This window comes from Pyrus communis, chromosome 13 (assembly GCF_963583255.1).
Source record: "Pyrus communis chromosome 13, drPyrComm1.1, whole genome shotgun sequence".
Taxonomy (NCBI): domain Eukaryota; kingdom Viridiplantae; phylum Streptophyta; class Magnoliopsida; order Rosales; family Rosaceae; genus Pyrus; species Pyrus communis.
Genome location: NC_084815.1, coordinates 20,994,731 through 21,013,737, shown reverse-complemented (window position 1 = coordinate 21,013,737; position 19,007 = coordinate 20,994,731). Strand labels below are relative to the sequence as shown.

The 19,007-nt window shown below is 39.7% G+C and overlaps 6 protein-coding genes across 7 annotated transcripts; 5 read left to right on the top strand and 1 right to left on the bottom strand.

Moving 5' to 3' along the window:
• The first annotated feature begins 319 nt into the window (after positions 1 to 319).
• Positions 320 to 5,267, top strand: LOC137712721 (E3 ubiquitin-protein ligase RGLG2-like). Its single transcript, XM_068451865.1, has 12 exons — positions 320 to 535; positions 2,454 to 2,742; positions 2,970 to 3,054; positions 3,130 to 3,270; positions 3,360 to 3,476; positions 3,566 to 3,663; positions 3,801 to 3,880; positions 3,958 to 4,063; positions 4,172 to 4,299; positions 4,405 to 4,582; positions 4,693 to 4,749; positions 4,839 to 5,267. Exons 2-12 carry the CDS (start codon positions 2,473 to 2,475, stop codon positions 4,917 to 4,919), a joined length of 1,341 nt encoding a protein of 446 aa, XP_068307966.1. The 5' UTR covers positions 320 to 535; positions 2,454 to 2,472; the 3' UTR covers positions 4,920 to 5,267.
• Positions 5,268 to 6,242: 975 nt separating this feature from the next.
• On the top strand, positions 6,243 to 7,937 carry LOC137712590 (aldehyde oxidase GLOX-like). The gene has a single exon (XM_068451688.1). The coding sequence runs from the start codon at positions 6,243 to 6,245 to the stop codon at positions 7,935 to 7,937; it is 1,695 nt and encodes a 564-aa protein (XP_068307789.1).
• A 2,308-nt stretch (positions 7,938 to 10,245) lies between these two features.
• Positions 10,246 to 10,647, top strand: LOC137712337 (uncharacterized). The gene has a single exon (XM_068451434.1). The coding sequence runs from the start codon at positions 10,246 to 10,248 to the stop codon at positions 10,645 to 10,647; it is 402 nt and encodes a 133-aa protein (XP_068307535.1).
• A 956-nt stretch (positions 10,648 to 11,603) lies between these two features.
• On the top strand, positions 11,604 to 13,307 carry LOC137712336 (putative pentatricopeptide repeat-containing protein At5g37570). The gene has a single exon (XM_068451433.1). The coding sequence runs from the start codon at positions 11,604 to 11,606 to the stop codon at positions 13,305 to 13,307; it is 1,704 nt and encodes a 567-aa protein (XP_068307534.1).
• A 347-nt stretch (positions 13,308 to 13,654) lies between these two features.
• On the top strand, positions 13,655 to 16,182 carry LOC137712878 (28 kDa ribonucleoprotein, chloroplastic-like). The gene is made up of 4 exons (XM_068452059.1): positions 13,655 to 14,246; positions 14,356 to 14,457; positions 15,367 to 15,648; positions 15,836 to 16,182. Exons 1-4 carry the CDS (start codon positions 13,803 to 13,805, stop codon positions 15,899 to 15,901), a joined length of 894 nt encoding a protein of 297 aa, XP_068308160.1. The 5' UTR covers positions 13,655 to 13,802; the 3' UTR covers positions 15,902 to 16,182.
• On the bottom strand, positions 16,145 to 18,153 carry LOC137712877 (protein-L-isoaspartate O-methyltransferase 1-like). Of its 2 annotated transcripts, none has more exons than XM_068452057.1 (4): positions 17,899 to 18,153; positions 17,162 to 17,489; positions 16,831 to 16,995; positions 16,145 to 16,523 (listed from the first exon to the last, which is right to left on the bottom strand). In XM_068452057.1, the coding sequence occupies exons 1-4, from the start codon at positions 18,145 to 18,147 to the stop codon at positions 16,273 to 16,275; spliced, it is 993 nt and encodes a 330-aa protein (XP_068308158.1). In that variant the 5' UTR covers positions 18,148 to 18,153; the 3' UTR covers positions 16,145 to 16,272. The 2 variants fall into 2 exon arrangements, with proteins under 2 accessions (XP_068308158.1, XP_068308159.1); XM_068452058.1 differs by having other exon boundaries at positions 17,162 to 17,432.
• Positions 18,154 to 19,007: the final 854 nt, after the last annotated feature.

Genomic DNA, 19,007 nt, shown 5'->3' with positions numbered 1-19,007 from the left:
TTTCATTGAATCAATTTAACAACAATACGATTTCAAAAATATTAAATAACTAAATTTCCGTGCCACATAACACAACGTAGCATCCATTTCTTGACCAATTCAATATTATAAAAACAAAAATCAAATACGAGATCTTAAATAATGAATCACTTAAACTACAAATCTCATGTACGAATTCAGGATATGCATCCATGTAATGTGCACCAAAAAAGCAACCAAGCCAATTCGGTGGAGGGCAACACTACCAGCCAAAACACAAAAGAAAAAACACTGCAAGGGACCTTTTTTATCTAGAAGGAAACTACGTAGGAACCTTCACCAGTAAACTACGAACGCAAGTGTCGACCTGTCTGTCTCTCATAGACTCAGACTTACGCTCTTCAGTCGCCAAGTTGCAAACTTGCAACAACAACAAACGTTTGCCCAGTTACCACTTCAGCCCATAGACTTCTCCGCCCTCTGATTGACAACAACCTCGTCAACTCGGATATGTTCCAAAGCATCATCTTCCTCTCGAAAAATGTCGGTCTGAGAGGTACCAATTCTTCTTCATTTTCCTGCCATTTTTGTAATTTTTTTTAAGTCTTTTATTTATTTTATTTTTTTTATTTTAATGATTTGGGTTTTTGTGTCTTTCTCTGAAATGGAATGTGGGTTGTGAAAAAGTTTGGGTCTTTATTGATAATTATCATGAATTGGAACAAGAAATTGCATTATTTGTTTATAGGGGGCTAAAAGATGTATTTGATTTGTTGCATTTTATTTTTGGCCTGAATTGTGCTGATGTCTTCTGGTTTGTGTTCAATTTCACTAATTCAAATATGAAATCGTTTTAATTTTGTCGGCATTATCGAATTCGGACCGATTCTTTGTCTGTGAATGAAGCTTGAAAATTGGAATGGATGGCCCTGGTTGTGTTAATTGTTTTGTTCAGTTTTCTTGAGATTATTTTATGGGTTATTATACAAAATAGTCTCTAAGATTTACATGATCAATAGAAACGGTTTCTGAGATTCAAAATCAATAGAAATGGTATATGATATTGTTCACAATCTATGATTTTGGTTCTTCCGTTAAAAACGATTTTAGACAATTTTCAAAGCTTTGTAACTCAATCATTTCTTAACCAAATTCGACCCATAATATATCAAAATGAAGATAGGAAAGTATAGAATAATATTATACCTATTTGGAAGCCCAGTGGTTGCCGGAAATGGCCGGAAATGGCCGGAAAATAGCCTGAAATATGACTGGTTCGCGGGAAAACTGGAAAACTCGCCGGAAACTGGGTAAACTTTAAACGTTCATAACTTCTTCAATACTCAACCAAATCGAGTGATTCATAAACGAAAATAATACTTCTTGACGAGACGAAGAGAATGGTACATTTTTCGAAGGCTAACTCATCGTGGTTTGGTCAGACAACGGCTCGAAAGTGGCTAACCATTTTCGAGTTAGCCACTTTTGAGCAGTTTTTCGGCCAAACCACGGCAAGTTAGCAGTAAAGAAAGATATCATTCTCTTCATCTCGTCGAGAAGTATGATTTTCGTTTTTGAATCACTCGATTTTGTTGAGTATTGAAGAAGTTATGAACGTTTAAAGTTTACCCAGTTTCCGGTGAGTTTTCCAGTTTTCCTGCGGAACAGTCACCTTTCAGGCTATTTTCCGGCCATCTCCGGCAATCAGTGGGCTTCCAAATAGGTATAATCTTGTTCTACACTTTCTTATCTTCATTTTTGATATATTATGGGTGGAATTTGGTTAAAAATTGATTGAGTTACGAAACTTTGAAAATTGCCCAAAGAGTTTTTAACGGAAGTACCAAAATTGGATGGTGGACAATTTCAGGGACCATTTCTATTGATCATGCAAATCTCAGGAACATTTTGTATAATAACCCTTATTATAATCTTTCTGTTTCTTGGGTTCTATGATAGGCTTTTTAGCAAAATAGTCCTTGAGATTGGCATAACTACTCACTTTGTTTCCTAACAATAAAAATCAATAGGAGTGGTCCTTGAATTTGTACACCGTAAATCATTTTGGTCATTCTGTGAAAAATTTGTCAATATTCTCGTTAAATGGAGGGATTGGTTTGACAAAAATACCTTTAAAAAAGTGATCACGTGGTCGTTCACATGACAATTTAATTAACGAGAATATTGACAGATTTTTCACGGAAATACCAAAATGATTTACGATGGACAAACTTAGGAACCATGTTTATCGATTTCATTGTCAGGGACAAAAGCGAGGAGTTATGGGATCATTTTGAATAAAAAGCCTTATATGATATGTTCATATTTGAATCAAACGGGATAATTGATTTAGTTAATTTCCTGTAAAGTGATCCTTAGTGATTGTTAGATGAAAAGAACGAGCATTTCAAAGTGTGAACTCAAACGGAGGTTGATTTGTAACAATTATTAATTCATGTTTGTTGAATGTGCAGTGTTCTAGTAGAATAACTGATGGGTGGGAAGAGTTCAAAACGTTCAACTTCGAGACATCCTTCTTTTGGGACCGGATCACGTTCTTGGAGTCATCAGAGTTATCAAGAGGCACCATATGCACAGCCACCACTGATACCATCATATGCACCGCCAAGCCAGGACTACCGGCCACAGCAGTATTATGCACCTCCACCTCAAAGCCATGGCAGTGCTTGGCCAACAGGGTCGAATACAGGGTTGGGTACGAAGTTTGGGAGAATAAATGATGATTACAATAGCCTGGACCAGGTAAAATGCAAGATTTTATGGTAATTGAACTGATACAATTGCCGAACATTTCTTGAAAAGAAGTGCAGCCAATTTCTTTTGTCGCGGAGAACTTTCTTTTAGTCACAATGTACTCAATAGTTATACTGATGGCATCTGTCTTTGAAGCAAATATGATGTGAAATCATTGTAACTGCTTATGTTACTTGAGTAATTATCATGACATTCTCACTTTTGTCTTTCGATAGGTCACAGATGCATTGGCGCGTGCTGGTCTTGAGTCATCCAATCTTATTGTTGGCATTGATTTCACAAAAAGCAACGAGTGGACAGGTTTGCCCTGCTCTCGGTGCTTAGAAGTCTTTTCTTAAGTTATAGTGAAACATTCTTGACTTACTTTTCCATCAGGTACAAGGTCATTTCATCGGAAAAGCTTGCATCACATTGGAGAAGAGCAAAATCCCTATGAACAGGGAATAGCAATTATAGGGAAAACATTGTCTTCCTTTGATGAAGATAACTTGATTCCCTGTTTCGGATTTGGAGATGGTATTTCATCTAACAGTCGTCTTACTCTTCAAATTTAGCTTGTCGAGTTTTGGCAATAGAGATTTTACATGATTTTCATATATTTGCAGCATCTACCCATGACCAAGAAGTTTTCAGTTTCTACCCGGATGAGGGATCTTATTGCAATGGTTTTGAAGACGTATTGAGACGATATAGAGAATTAGTCCCTCAGCTACGACTTGCCGGTTGCCATTTGTTTCACTTCCTTCTCCCTTTTTATTTTCCTGGTTGGTTATTTGCTTATGGAGATTCATACCCTTTTTTCTCGTGGCAGGTCCCACATCCTTTGCCCCTATTATTGAAATGGGCATCACTATTGTTGAGCAAAGTGGCGGTCAGTACCATGTGTTGGTGATAATAGCTGATGGGCAGGTATATTGCTTCTCGTCTCTATCTTACAGTTATACTTATACCCGTGTGAAAAATTCTGATTGAGCAGAAGTGATTTGCATAGCAATATGATTGCGCTCTTAATTATTTTGTATAATGTAGACTACAAATTGTCACAGGTGACCAGAAGTGTTGATACCGGGCATGGCCAGTTAAGCCCGCAGGAAAGGAAAACTGTTGAAGCAATTGTTAAAGCGAGGTAAATCTTAGAATGTTTGTTTCCTCAGTCTTGTTCTTTTCAGTGAAAGATTTCATGATTTTCCTGTTATATTGTAGCGACTATCCCTTATCAATTATACTAGTTGGTGTCGGAGATGGACCATGGGATATGATGAAAGAATTTGATGATAACATCCCTGCTCGGGCCTTCGATAACTTTCAGGCAAGTATTTTTAGGGATAGAGGGTATCATCTTGATGGAGTATGTATGCCTTATTATCTATTATCTCTTCAAACTTTAATTGAAAAGTGCTTCTTTTGTCCTCTGCAGTTTGTGAATTTTACGGAAATTATGGCAAAGAATATTGACCGTTCGAGAAAAGAAGCAGAATTTGCTCTTGCAGCACTGATGGAAATACCTTCACAGTATAAAGCAACACTAGAACTTAATATATTAGGGTAATAATCTAACTTAAGTCTAATGGGCTTTGAGGATTTGCTATTGCAGCTTTGGGTGACATAAGTTCATTTGCAAATCATTGTTTCGTTTCATTGCTTATACAGTGCCACAAGAGGGAAGGCTATAGATAGGGTACCTCTGCCCCCACCTCATTATGGTTTATCTTCTTTTAGCTCCCCCAAAACTTCGCGATCAAGTAGTTTTCGTCCAAGTGCACCTTCTAGGCAACGTGATGAGTTTGTTAGCACAGCACATCCTGCCGGTTCAACTTCTGACAATCATGTAATTGCCCTCTTTCTACTTCTTTTTATGAGGAGGATTAATATATTATGGCACAGACAGCAAAATCTCGTCAGGATGACAAGTTTAGACAATTTTTGTGATTCTTGCAGGTCTGTCCCATTTGCCTAACCGATCCGAAGAATATGGCATTTGGTTGTGGACATCAGGTAATGCTTTATACGTCTTTTACACCTTATGGAATTGGATGAAAGTTTGAACAACGAATAACTGAGTTGGATATTAATATTGTTTGCAGACATGCTGTGACTGTGGAGAAGATCTTGACTTATGTCCCATATGCAGAACCAGCATAATCACCCGAATAAAGCTCTATTAAATGTTGACATGAAATTTGGACCGCTGCAACTTCAACTCCGAGTTCATTTCCATTCCTTGCAATGTCTTCCACCAAGAGGAACTGAGTCCCTTGTACGTATCTTCCCTTTTCCTGGATGAAGGATGTCGACATTTGGAGATATTGGTCGGACTTGGACGCCCACAGCTAGAATTGCTCCTATGGCGACTTCTGTGTTTGCATTTGTGTTTCATGTCGTTGTCTTCGCGTCTACTTATTTCCACTTTTGTCCAATTAAATTCAACATATAACTGGTTGTATGCCTCATATATGTACTCAAGACATATTTTGTAATGAGTCAGTAGTAAATCTCACCTTGTGGCTTATCTACCAAGTACTCATCAGCTATAGCATGTCGTTTCGAGACCAACTATGTCCTAATACAAACATAAAAATGACATGTCGTGCACCTACTGACGCTGTAAATTAAAAAAATAAATAAAATTACCTACATTTTGCCCAAGTTTGGCGGAGTCTTGTGGTATCACCCAAAGGCTCACTCTTCATAAGCAATAAACATGGAGAATTCATAGGATAAGATGACTTATTTTCTGGGAAGACAAATACTTTCATGAGAAACTTTTGAGTGTGGTTGTCACTCCAGATATGGTGCTTTTAATTCACGTTTTATGATATGGATAGATGAAAACGTTGGTTTTTTCCAACTTAAGTTATAACTGAGATTAATGAGTCCTCATAGTAACACGTGATGTTTAGAATTCACGTGTTATAATATGACGGAATGTTAGAATTGATACTTTTCCAACCTAGTTTTAACTTATATCAATAATGAATAAAATATGTGTTTATAACCCATGTGAAATTGTAACACCAAGTGTGATAGTCACACGAAAAAATTACTCTTGATCGCATGAAGATCAAATTTCTTGCATTCAAAACCTTATGTGGTCTCTCTGTGATCTATCTTAATTGTTGACACATGGTCATTTATTTAAACTCCACTTAGCAGTATTTCAATTTATCTTCTCAATTAAAAAATTAAAAACTAAAGATAGATTAAGTCTAAATGACACATTTCACTCAAATAAATAAGTCATAGAGAGGTCACAAAGAATTTTGAGTGCATAAGATTTGAACTCAAACGCATGAAGAACGAATAAGTTGTACGTTACATAACCAAACGCCCCATATTAAGCTCCAAAACTTTCACATAAAGAATCTGTCTCAAAAAATTCTGCTACTTTTTGGGGGAGTGAGCAGACTAAATTTTAGCCAACTAGCCTATATATTTAAGACTGCAGTCTTTCACATCAATCAAACGCAAAGAAACACTCATACTCTCTCATGGCGCACCACAATCACTTCCCTTTTGTGATCAAATCCATGATAACTGCTTTGTTCTTCATACTGCATTGTGTCGGGTTTAGCGGCACGGTTGCAGGAAGCCGGAAAGGGCAATGGCAACTGCTACTAAACAGCACCGGTGTGGTGGCCATGCATATGGCATTGACACACCACAACACTGTCATCATGTTTGATCAAACAGAAGCAGGCCCTTCGGGGTACAGGCTTCGAAGGCGCCACAACGGAAACAGATGCACAGATAACCGTGATGACGTAGCAGACTCGTTGTGCTATGCTCACTCCGTGGAGTACGACATTTCTAGCAACAAAGTTAGGCCTCTGAGGCTGTACACTGATACCTGGTGCTCCTCGGGGTCTTTCTTGAGCAACGGGACACTTCTGCAGACAGGCGGATATGGGAGTGGCACGCGAAGAATTCGATACTATAGACCTTGTGGTGATGGAAAATGTAATTGGAGGCAGTCAGAAAGATCGTTATCTAAGGATCGTTGGTACGCTTCAAATCAATTGCTCCCGGAACATGATAGGGTTATTGTGGTTGGTGGAAGAAGGACATTTACTTACGAATTTGTTCCAAAAATGTCATCCAATGAAGGCTCTCATGAGCTTTCGTTCTTGCACCAAACTTATGACCGAAACGAAGGAGGGAACAACCTCTATCCCTTCCTTCACCTTTCATCAGATGGAAATTTGTTCATCTTTGCCAACCGAAACTCCATTCTTTTCGATTATGAACGCAACAGGGTGATCAAGACCTTCCCACGCATTCCCGGTGATGGCTCAAGGAACTATCCAGGCTCCGGCTCATCAGTGATCCTCCCTCTGGACCATGCAAACAGGTTTGAAAAAGTGGAAGTCATGGTGTGTGGCGGCGCTGCCTCAGGAGCCTACAGAGCAACAAGACAAAACAGGTTCTTGAAAGGCCTGAGCTCTTGTGGAAGAATGGTGATCACAGGGAACAGTCACAAGTGGAACATGGAGAACATGCCCGGCCCTCGCCTTCTCAACGACATGCTCATCCTCCCAACCGGAAATGTCCTAATCATCAACGGTGCGAAGCGTGGCTCGGGTGGATGGAACAATGCAAGAAATGCTTCACTCCGGCCTTACCTCTACAAACCAAATAACAAACTAGGCAAAAGGTTCTCGGTCCTCAAGTCCACGAAAATTGCAAGAATGTATCACTCCTCAGCCGTTCTTTTGCCCGATGGGCGGGTTTTAGTTGGTGGCGGAAACCCTCATGACAGGTACACTTTCAGCAATGTGACCTACCCAACTGAGCTTAGGCTCCAAGCATTTGTCCCACACTACATGAGAAGGAAATACCATACATATAGACCTACTAATGTGACCATACAATATGGTCAAAATAATTACAATGGTGTGAGGTATGGGGAAGATTTTAATGTGACGTTTCTCTTGGAGAGGAAGCCAAGCGATGTGGTGGAGTTTACCGCATACGCGCCGCCTTTCACGACGCACTCCATATCCATGAACCAGAGACTGCTCAAGCTGAGGTGCAAGAGTCTGGTTAGGGCGCAGGGTGGTTTGGTACACGCAGTTGTGGAGGCTCCTCCATCTGCTAATGTTGCACCCCCTGGCTATTACATGCTTACTGTTGTGAATGGTGGGACTCCTAGCATGTCTGAGTGGGTTAGGTTCATGCATCATTGAGGTCCTCTGTTGATTTTAGTACTGCTACTATATATATATGATCCCCATTTTATGATCCCCAAAAATGTTAGATGGGGATGAGAATAATTCATGTTTGCAAAAGAAAGAAGCCATTTTAATGTATTTCTCATGATTATAACCAAAGGGTTTTCTATTTTTTTTATTTATTTATCTGTTTGTTTATTTTAATTCTGTTAAAAATTTACAAACCTCTTTAAAAGTGCTAAAAATAATTAAAAGCGCTATCAAAATTATTTTTTATTATATTTGATAAAAAATAAAAATAAAATTAAACGTGCTTCCAAGAAGTGACAAAAAAAAAACTAATATATTTTTAAAAGCACTTAGACTCTCTCCAACCCTGGGGTAAAAGCCAAATTACCCCATTCATTCCCCCTCGGCCCCCCCCCCCCACCCAAAAAAAAAAACCCAACTCAATCCAAGCCGAATCATTGGCTAAAAGCCAAATGCCAAAGCCAGGCCAAACTCCCCCCAAGAATTAGCCCAGAAAAGCGTGGACGCGCCCAAGCCCAGCCCATTCTCAGCCCGGTCACTAGTGCCACTCACACCACGCGGGCGTTAGCCTTCAGCGCCCGACAAGGTGGGACCCACTGTCAGGGCCGCTGTTGGAAGCAATTATGAGCCCAACGGATCTTTTGTTCATCAGGCGGTTGACATTATTGGACCGTTGGTTGATCCAACAATCTAGATTCAATTTTTTTTTAAATGTTATTTTAAAATAGATTGAATCCAACAACTGAGATCAAATATAATCAAATCTAACGATAAAAATAACGGCCCAAATTTAAATCCAACAGCTAAAATAATTTTCAAAAATTATTTAACTCAAAATTCACCAAAAAAACTCTATAAATACCTATGTATTTGTTCAAACATCCATACAAAAGTTTGGTGAAAGTTAAAAGATTGGTGACGTTTAAGGCTTGCTTTGTGGAAAGATTTAGTGATTTTTCAATATTGATTGGAATTTAAATATTTTTAGATTAAAATGTTCATAAAATTAATTTATGATAGTGTACATAATTTTTTTTTTTTTTAAAAAAGAAGTTAATTTAAGAAAAAAATTAGCCTAAATTCATTATTTAATAATCCCGGGCTAAAATTTTAGGCCAGAAGAGTTGGAGTAGAAAAACTATTTCTGAGCTAAAAGGTAAATTTTTCGGGCTAAAAAATTTGGTTTTTAGCCCAAGGGTTGGAGATGATCTTATGAGCAAAAGTTTTTTTTTTTTTTTTTTAAGTATTTTTAAACCAGGCCTTTATTAGACCTGCGCACTTATGCTTACAGAAGATGATATTGACGTTGGTGCGTTCGCACGTGGCTGGTTTCTGGGCCATGAAAGTCAATTTCGTATAAATTAAGGGTGGGGACGGTTTTGGTTGAGCAGCTCTACGAAATTACGTCCAGTTTCAATACATCCTGATTCGTTTTGACTTTCTAGATTGGGACGGCTCTTACATTTTAGGGGTCATGTGGGAAGATAATAAACTGACCATTATACAAATATTTTTGCTACAAAACTAATTTATGTGTCCATAGTTGTTTTAGTAAAAGATCTAAATGAAGAATTATTACTTGAGTTACAGTTTAAATCAACAAAAAGCATGAAACAAATAAATGAAAACAAAATTTAAAGCAAAGCCAGCATAATCTTACTAAAAATATAAAAATGATCTCTTATGCATATGAAGGCAATATTTCTCTTATTTACATACAGAATCTAGAAAAATTGATGAATTTTTTTTGCCACAAACTAAGTTGGTACATATGTAAATGATACCATCTTTTAGGGGGCTTTTAGAATTGGGAGTCTTGTGCAAGAGCACCTATTGCACATGCCCAAAACAGCCACTATTCCCAAATAACCATGGGAAATTTTTTGTTAGATAGTTATGTATGTTATGTTCTACTATCAATCTGAATATTAGTCTGATAAGTTCTTAATTAAACGTGTGGTTGAAATATTATAGTTCGATAACATTGCATACTCTAGACTATTTGGCAAGATATTTTTTTGTTGATTATCATATAACTGGGGCACGAGAAATTTGAACTTGAAACATCTTTCAACATAAGAGAAATATCACAAGAGATCGTAGCATGATAAAGCCTAGGAAGCCTTAAGTTGTCACGGAATTTTAACTACCATTACCAAATATTTCAGCTGCATTCATTGCAAACTACTTTCTTTCACTTTAAATTGTACAAAATTAAAGAAACTAAAACAAAAAAAGACTGATTTAATTCCTCTCACAACTCCTTCTAGCTCATAACCATTTCCACTTTGAAATGGCTTCAGTCTCAGAACTTGCTTACCAAAGACTGAGAAACGAAGGTCTCTTTGATGAAGAAACAGATCAGCAAAACACAGCAATTAAATTCAAGAAGATAAGGGGTTGGTCCAAGATCAGGAAGCTAACCGGTCGAAGGCGGCCGAGGGTTCGGATTCAGGGATTGAGAAGGTTCCTGAGGAGAAAAGCTAGGATTTTCAGTAGGATTAAAGTTTCGTGGAGCAAAGCTTTGAAGAGACTGAAGCATGGGCAGGCTCACATGAATGACTTGTTTGGTGGGAACTATTTGTTCATGCAGGCAAACCCTCTTCCTTTCAAATGTGGTGAGAGACCTTATAATATGGGTCATCGGTGTCATGGTAATTTCCCCTCAAGGTATCCTCTTGAAAAATTTGCTTGAGCATAATTCTACTCAGCAGTATCAATCCGCCCCCTCTGATAAGACGATATTATAAATTTCTATAAACCATGAAAAAGCAAAGGATGAGCGGATGCAATGTCCTAAGCAACTGAAGTAAACACATGTATTGTAGTATTGTCTGTGCTGATTTCATATGTTCATGGATGGTGTAAAGATGCTTAAATGTCTGCCGACATTTAAGTCATGAAAGTTCTACTGTTTTGCTTTTGATATAATTTTTTTTTTTTGCATCACTTTATTTCGATGTCCTTATGCTTGACATGACACGCTAAGTAAGTTATCAAACATTTTAAGAGGTTGCAACAAATAACTCTCTTTCCTTTCTTATACATTTTTCTCCTCGTTTCTTTTGGTATGAATTGAAGATCCGAGTTTAAATATTGAAGTTAATCTTCATTAATTTAAATCTTAACACAGTGACGATGTAAGACAAAATAAAGGTCTGAGGAGAAAAAATTGAAGAAAATAAAGCGATGTAAAATATGACATTGACTAGAAATGATGGAATTCACACTCTGAACATCAAGTATGTTGTGAGAAATTAGGGCTATGTGTATTGTTACTATATTACGATATTATTTATGTCCGACAATCTTTATGTAAAATAATTTTTTTTTTTTTTAAAAAGAGTAAAGTTATAGGTTTTTTTTTTATGAGAAGAAAGTAAAGTTATAGTTTAGATACACAAACAATGATAACATAACGACAAAAAATCATATTCACTAAAAATAAATGAAGTTTAAATAAGAAATAAAATAAGTGAATTCATCCAAATGAGAAATTTCATGCATGAAATTCTTAACATCCAAGTGAGTTCATGCAGCTCCGCACACGGCTAAAAAGACCGAAATGCCCTTACGCTCTCCTTTTACCGGGAAAGAATAGAGAGAAAAGAGCCGTTAAACCAACGAACTTTGAAATTTCTAAGAAGTGAGATGAACGCAGCAACGGTCGCCAAAAACCATCCCAACAACAAAGCAGACGGAGCCGCCTCTTTGCTAAAATCCTGCACATCGCTCCGCCACCTCAAAAAAATCCACGCCCACATCGTCCGTTCAAACCTCCACGGGAACGCCTCCTTAGCCTCCACTCTCATCTCTCTCTACGCCTCTCTCTCCTCCTCGCCTTGTTATACCCACCTCGTCTTCACCTCTTTCCCCAACCCAAATCTATCCCTCTTCAACCACGCTGTCAGGGCTTTCTCTAAGATCTCCGTGCTCTGTTCCGAGGCGGTGAGTTTGTATTCGCAGATGGTCTCGGTTGGGATTAGACCCGATAACTATACGTACCCTTTCGTGCTTAATTCGTGCGCTGCGATGGGTGATCTCTGTGGTGGGATTGAGGTCCATGGACGCATTGTGAAAATGGGTTTTGGGTTTTGTGTTCCGGTTTCGAACGCTTTGATTGATATGTATGGGAAATGTGGGGAGGTGTTGAGGGCGCGGAAGGTGTTTGATGAAATGTGTGAGAGAGATGTTGTTTCTTATAATGCGGTTTTGGGGGCTCATGCGAGAGGTGGGGTGGATATGGAGAGTGCTTCGGTTTTGTTTGAGGGGATGTTAGGAAAAAATGTGATATCTTGGAACGCCATGGTTGTGGGTTATGTAAATAGTGGGGATCTGGTTTCGGCAAGGGCTGTGTTTGATAGGATGCCTGAGAGGAATGCTGTTTCTTGGACTACAATGTTGGTGGGGTATACTAAAAGCGGTCTTATGGATAAGGCTAAGTGTTTCTTTGAAGAAATGCCTGAGCAAGGTTTGATTTGTTGGACGGCTATGATATCAGGGTATTCACAAAATGGGAGGCCAAGTGAAGCGCTTTCACTTTTCCAGAGAATGGAAAAGGCACGAGTAAAGCCGGATGCTTTCACCATGACAGCGGTGATCTCTGCATTGGCACAGTTGGGTCGTGCAGATCTGGCAAACTGGATTGGAACATATGTGGATAGAGAAGGCATAGAACAGAATGAACAAGTGCTTACTGCACTAGTTGACATGCATGCCAAATGTGGGAATATGGAAGAGGCATGCGCCATATTTGAGAAGATCCCCAGAAAGGATGCTTTCGCCTACAGTGCAATAATCACAGGTCTTGCTTCAAATGGTCATGGGGTTAAAGCGCTGGAGATCTTCCAGAGAATGCTGGCAGAAGATATTGAACCTGATCGCATTACATTTGTTGGGGTATTCACAGCCTGTTGCCATGCAGGACTTGTTGGAGATGGAATGAGGTACTGGGAAAGCATGGTTAAAGGTTACAACATTGAGCCTGATGCTGATCACTATACTTGCATAGTTGATATGCTGGGACGAGCTGGGAAACTAAATGAGGCCTGCGATTTGGTCAAGGGAATGCCCATGGGCCCACAGCCAGGAGCATTAGGAGCCCTTCTTGCAGCATGTAGAACATATGGAAATGTAGAGATTGCAGAAAGTGTTGCTGAGAAACTCTTCATTTTAGAACCTGGGAATACTGGAAATTATATGCTACTTTCAAGCATTTATGCGTCGAAAGAACAATGGGATAAAGCTAGGAAAGTGCGGGAAGCAATGAACGGGGAAAATGCACTTAAGCTTCCTGGGTGCAGTTGGGTTGAAATTAGCAAAGGTGATGCAGCTCAAACGACGAACCAAACTTAGATAGCAATTCTATGGTCGAATCTGGCAGGCTGTTCTCATTGAATTGCATTATAATGCACACTTTATGTTGCTGGTGCCGCCACTGACAGACGTGAATTACGTTGTCATTACAATGGTGTTTCTTCTTAGGGTGTTGAAAACCAGGAAGTCCAAAACCGCTTACGAGTAAAATTACTCCTACAGAAACACTCTCAAACGAACCCGAAATCACTTACAAAGTTACACTATAACATTATGGGGCCCTATTCATGTTGTTTCTATTTCTTTTGAATAGATTGAGTTTTAAATTCAACCCACAATTTCATCACAAATTGGGCCTTGAGTTTTACAACTTTTGCTTGGACATCCCAAAGCCCATAAAACAAAACCTCCTCTCTCCTCTTTCTTCCCAATAACCCTTATTTCCTTCGAACTCCTCTGGCACCTCTCCCTCCACCCTTATCCTCTCACACCTCCTCCTAAAACCCTTTCACTCCCTCTCCTCTCCCACAGAAAATGGCTATGGCTTCTTCTGCAACTTCCAATCTATTCAAGACCTTATCGATGGCGGATTCATGCCTAGTCTCCCTCCCTTACCTTTCCGCCGCCAAAACCTCCAACCCATTTCTCTCAGTTCCCTCCAAACCCATCAAGCTCCGCCTCACCTGCACCCCTTCCTCGCGCTTCTCGCTGCCGCTGCCCCTCGGGAGAAAAACCCACTTCTCCTCCGTCGCCGCCTTTGTGGCCCAGACCTCGGACTGGGGTCAGGAAGACAGCACGCTCACCATTGACGGCGCGGAGGGAAGTGAGGAAGAAGGGGTCTTTGAGGAGAGAGAGGAGGTGTCGAATGTCGATCCTCCGGAGGAGGCCAAGGTGTTTGTTGGGAATTTGCCTTTTGATGTTGATAGTCAGAAATTGGCTGAGCTCTTTGAAAGGGCTGGAATTGTCGAGGTTGCTGAGGTGAGGCTTTGAATTTCTTTGGATTTGTTTTGGAAAAGCTCCTGTCTTTCGGTTTTGATGGTGTTCGGAAATTTGAGGTTTTTTTTGTTTGTGTTTTTGTTGTTCGTAGGTTATTTACAACAGGGACACTGATCAGAGTCGTGGGTTTGGATTTGTGACCATGAGCACTGTTGAGGAAGCTGATAAGGCTGTGGAACTGTTCAGTCGTTATGTAAGTCGCTTATAGATTTTGGTTCTCGAAGTTGGTTCTTTTAGTGATGTTGATTTCTATGTTGTTATGGCATGAATGTGAAATGAAATAAGACTCGATATATTTCGAGAAAGATATAATCTTTTGATATGATAAAGTAAACTCCAATGAAATGATGGATGAACATGGCCTATGTTTGTGGAGGGTAATTGATAATGAATCGCTTTGGGGTGCAGGTTTAAGTAAAAAAAGTCAGTGTATTCAGGAGAAATTGGTCATACTAATGTCTAACCTGCAAGGTGATTCGTACATTGTTGATACGAATTTAGGTGTTCTTAGACCAACTCCAATGGGGAGTTGCCAAATGCTAAAATTTGGCACACAAGACAAATTTTGGGTTGCCAAACTGTTTTTCTCCCCCAACCCTGCAGTGCTAAAATTTGCATCTTAGCTATTTTAAACATCGAACAATTAGTTTAGTCTCAATTTTTTTTTCCCGCAAAATGCATAAACCGAAGCCATATGAAGTTGCCAATGTCTATGGCATTACATGTCGCCAAACCAGTTCTGTCATTCTCTTGGCAATTTCTCCCTCGGGTTGGTGTTAAAGCACCTCATACTCATAGAATAGTATTGTTCACTTGTTTTATGGTGAATCTTTTTAAAACCTTCCAATATGTGCTTTCGTGTATGTCTTGAGAAGTGCTCAGTAGGTTTTCCGGATGTATAATACACTAAGTATGTTGCTCATAGGTTCCAATCAATGTCTAGCTTGCTTGTTCAACTTCTGCCGCTTATGAATAGAGTATTATTCAAGTATATTGCTCTCAATGTTTCCATACTATTATATCAGTTTTTAATGAAAGGATTATATATAATGTTTTTAGGGTTCTTTGCTTCTAATTTTTTGCGGTTTTATGCTTCGAACAGGATTTAAATGGAAGGCTCTTGACTGTCAACAGGGCTGCTCCAAGAGGAACACGCCAAGAACGCCCACCCCGTTCATTTGAATCTGCTTTTAGAATCTATGTCGGTAACCTGCCATGGACTGTGGATACTCCTCAACTGGAGCAGATTTTCAGTGAACATGGTAGCGTTGTGGAGGCTCGAGTAGTCTTTGACAGAGAAACTGGACGATCCCGTGGTTTTGGCTTTGTTACCATGGCCAGTGAAAGCGAAATGAATGATGCCATTGGCGCGCTCGATGGACAGGTATTAAGCGTTTACATTTTCCACCTTCATGTACAGTTTTTTTAGGTAATTCTGCATCATGCATGTAAAGATAAACCAAATTCGGAAGATGTCATGACAGGAGTTAAGTTAATTACGGTTGGTATCGTTTGTTCGATTTTGCTTAACGACGTAAATACCGTCTTACTTGAGTTGGCTTGCGCTGCAGAGTATCGATGGCAGGGCGATCAGAGTAAATGTTGCCGAAGAAAGACAAAGGCGCAGTCCTTATTGACGAAGCCGTGATGAAACCTAAGTTCCGTTTGGGTTCCTTTTTCTTCAGATGAGTTATATGTTAGCCGTCTTCATCGAGGATTTTTTTTTTTTTTGTGGTTTCTACTTGTAGGATTATTGTTCGAGTCCGAAACGATACGTAGTGTCCAAGTTTTGACTCCATTAATTTTGGGGAACTGCTGTTGTGGTTACTATCTTGTTATGAAGCGTGGAGCAATTGAAACGCATTATATTTTCATTTGTATTGTATGACACTGAAATCATTTCATTTCACGAACTAAAGATCTTAAGCAAAACCGTCACGACGGGTAAATATAGTACAAACAGGCAAAAGTTTATCTATCTGTACACAGAGATCGTGGCTATGGCACCTCAAGAGCCTCGCAGCTGAGCATCTCGGCTTGTGAGAGGAACATACCGAACAGAAGTTTCAGTCCGGACGCTGATTGAACCATCCAAGCCCTTGTCCACAACCTTCAGATCCTGGAATATGTTTCCCACCGGAATCACCATTCTGCCTCCCGGCCTCAATTGGTCAATAAGTGGTTGCGGGATTTCTGGTGCAGCTGCACCGACATGAATGGCATCATAAGGAGCAAATTCCGGCCAACCTTGCCGTCCATCTGCATCAACAATTGTCGAATCAATAAAACGAGTAATCATCACTCTGCACGAGTAAAATCGTTCTTAAGATAATGGAAAAAAGACGTATTGCGAATGGTAATACTCGATACATCATGTGAATAGCAGCCAAACTTTGGCAACAAATTGGATGAAACGCTTGTGTTTTGTTTCCGGTGCATAAACACACTAGTAAACCACAGCTGAGCAATTTTTCTCGTTACAAATTGACAAGATGTAGTGAAGTTTTGTTTTTCCTTTTACTTGGTTTCAATTCCAATGGTGTGACCCTGGGTTTCAGAAACATACCACCGAGATGTACAGAAAGGGAACCTTCTTTCAATAATTTTCCGGCAGCACTTTTTTCAATATTCGTAATTGAAGAAGAAACCAACTCAGGAATGTGCTCTACACCAACTGCACGGCCTTGCGGCCCAACCATCAACCCAAAACACGCCGTCAAGTATCCCGTCCCTGCAAAACAAAATACATTAAAGGAAGTGTCAGGATCTCTATGACTGCCTTCAACATGAAGCATATCAATTGCAAACTATTCCGGTTTCCATAGTATTCAAACGTCAAAACGTGAATTTCATTTACGAGAATGTGGTATCTGCAAACACGTAATAGACAATCTTGCCTGAGCCAACATCCAAAGCACGCATTCCGGCCTGCAGATTCTCTTGCAACAACTGAAGGCACATTGCATGCATATGAGGTGCAGAAATGGTGGCATTATAACCTATTGACAAGGGGGAATCAACATACGGCGGGTTCCCACTAGGCACAAACAAAGCCCTGTCAATAGTCTCCATCACTTCAGCAACCCTTTTGGATTTAATCACTCCATAACTTTTCAGATGATCCACCATCCCCTTGTTCCTATTAATGCTACTCCCGGAGCAGTATCGCTGCAAATTAAACAAAACAAGTGCGAAAAGAAAAACCCGATTTCGGTGTAGTTTCCACTGTCAAAAGATTCAAAACTAACAAAATGATTCAAATGAAACACAAACAAGAAGAACCCACATCGGAAATAGGTTGAAAATCCAAATCCTACCATCATTAATCAGATTACAAACACAAACAAGCAACAAAGCGATTCAAATCGAAGACTAAAATGATCACAAATCCATATTATTTGGGAACAAAACTACAAGAGTTAGATGATACCACAATTAACAAATCATAAAAACCAACTTAATACCAAATAACAAATGAAATTTTGCTCTAATGGGTTGACAACAAAGTATAAGAAACTAATCAATACAAACAAAAAGATTGATTTTTTATACGGTCATAAGCTGAAACGACAAAAATCCAGAAACTCAAATGCTCCGTTTAGAGAGAGAGAGAGAGAGAGAGAGAGAGAGATACCTCCATTCCGCGGAAGGGGGAGTTACGGTTCCCCGTCAGGAAATTAGGGTTTTGGAGGAGGGGGCAGGAGGAGAGAGCGGTAGTTGGAAGGAGTGCGAACGTGTGACGACGACTATGGCGATGAGAGGGAGTGGTGAAGGTTAAGCGGTGTTGCACAGTGTGCGCTGGATAGAGGGAACCATAAGCTATACTTCTTGTTGCTCTTGCTGCTGCGGTGGATAAAAAAAGACCGCGTTTCATTTGCCACATACTCTCTCCCTCTCTCTCTCTCTCTCTCTCTCTCTCTCTCTCTCTCTCTAGCTCTTTCTTCTCTCTTCTTTCACCGCCAAGAATCCACTTTACACGTGTCTTCCTTCCCTCTGTCTTCCAATCACCGACTTACGCCGCACACATATTGGGTCAAGTTTGCTGGGCCATTTTGTTTGTTTGATTTTGGGCTGGATTTGTTAAAGCCCTAGATGTAGAGATGGTTTGTAGGGCCCAAAATTTGATATACTAGTCCAAGGAAAGCTTGATCCGAACTCGGATTCAAGTTCGGATTCAATGAAGCGCTGACCCGTTCGGAATCTCTTCAACCGGCATCGAGGCTTAACAAACAAACAAAGCAACTTGAGGTCAGGGTTAAATCTTGATCGAACGAAAATGCAAATCTAAAAACCATTATGGACGGGCAATACAACAATGAAAATGCACTCGGCCCAACTTTAGTCGGGTCAAAATATTGAGATGGGCCAGTTTGGTCCAGCCCAATTTACATCATCCTCTATTGCAAGCCTAGCTAGTTTGGTTCTTGGGCCAACCCATATGCTAACCCAAGCCCATGTCTTTATATGGTGGTCCATGGTAGGAGGTGCCCAATTTTTTTTTCATGCCTTGGGGATCAAACAAGCATGTGTATTGTAGAGCACACGTGATTTGTGTGGTAAAGTTTTCCAATTACCAAATGCCAAACAAAAGCATGGTGGAATCTCTCTTTTTCTCTTGTTCATTTTGCTCCCTTGCACTGCATCCTACAATAGGAAAAGTGAATGAAGAAAAAAACTCAAGCATTTAGTCTATCTTTTGTTCTTACTACCTTCTTACGTGTCGGTTTAAACTGTGATAAGAAG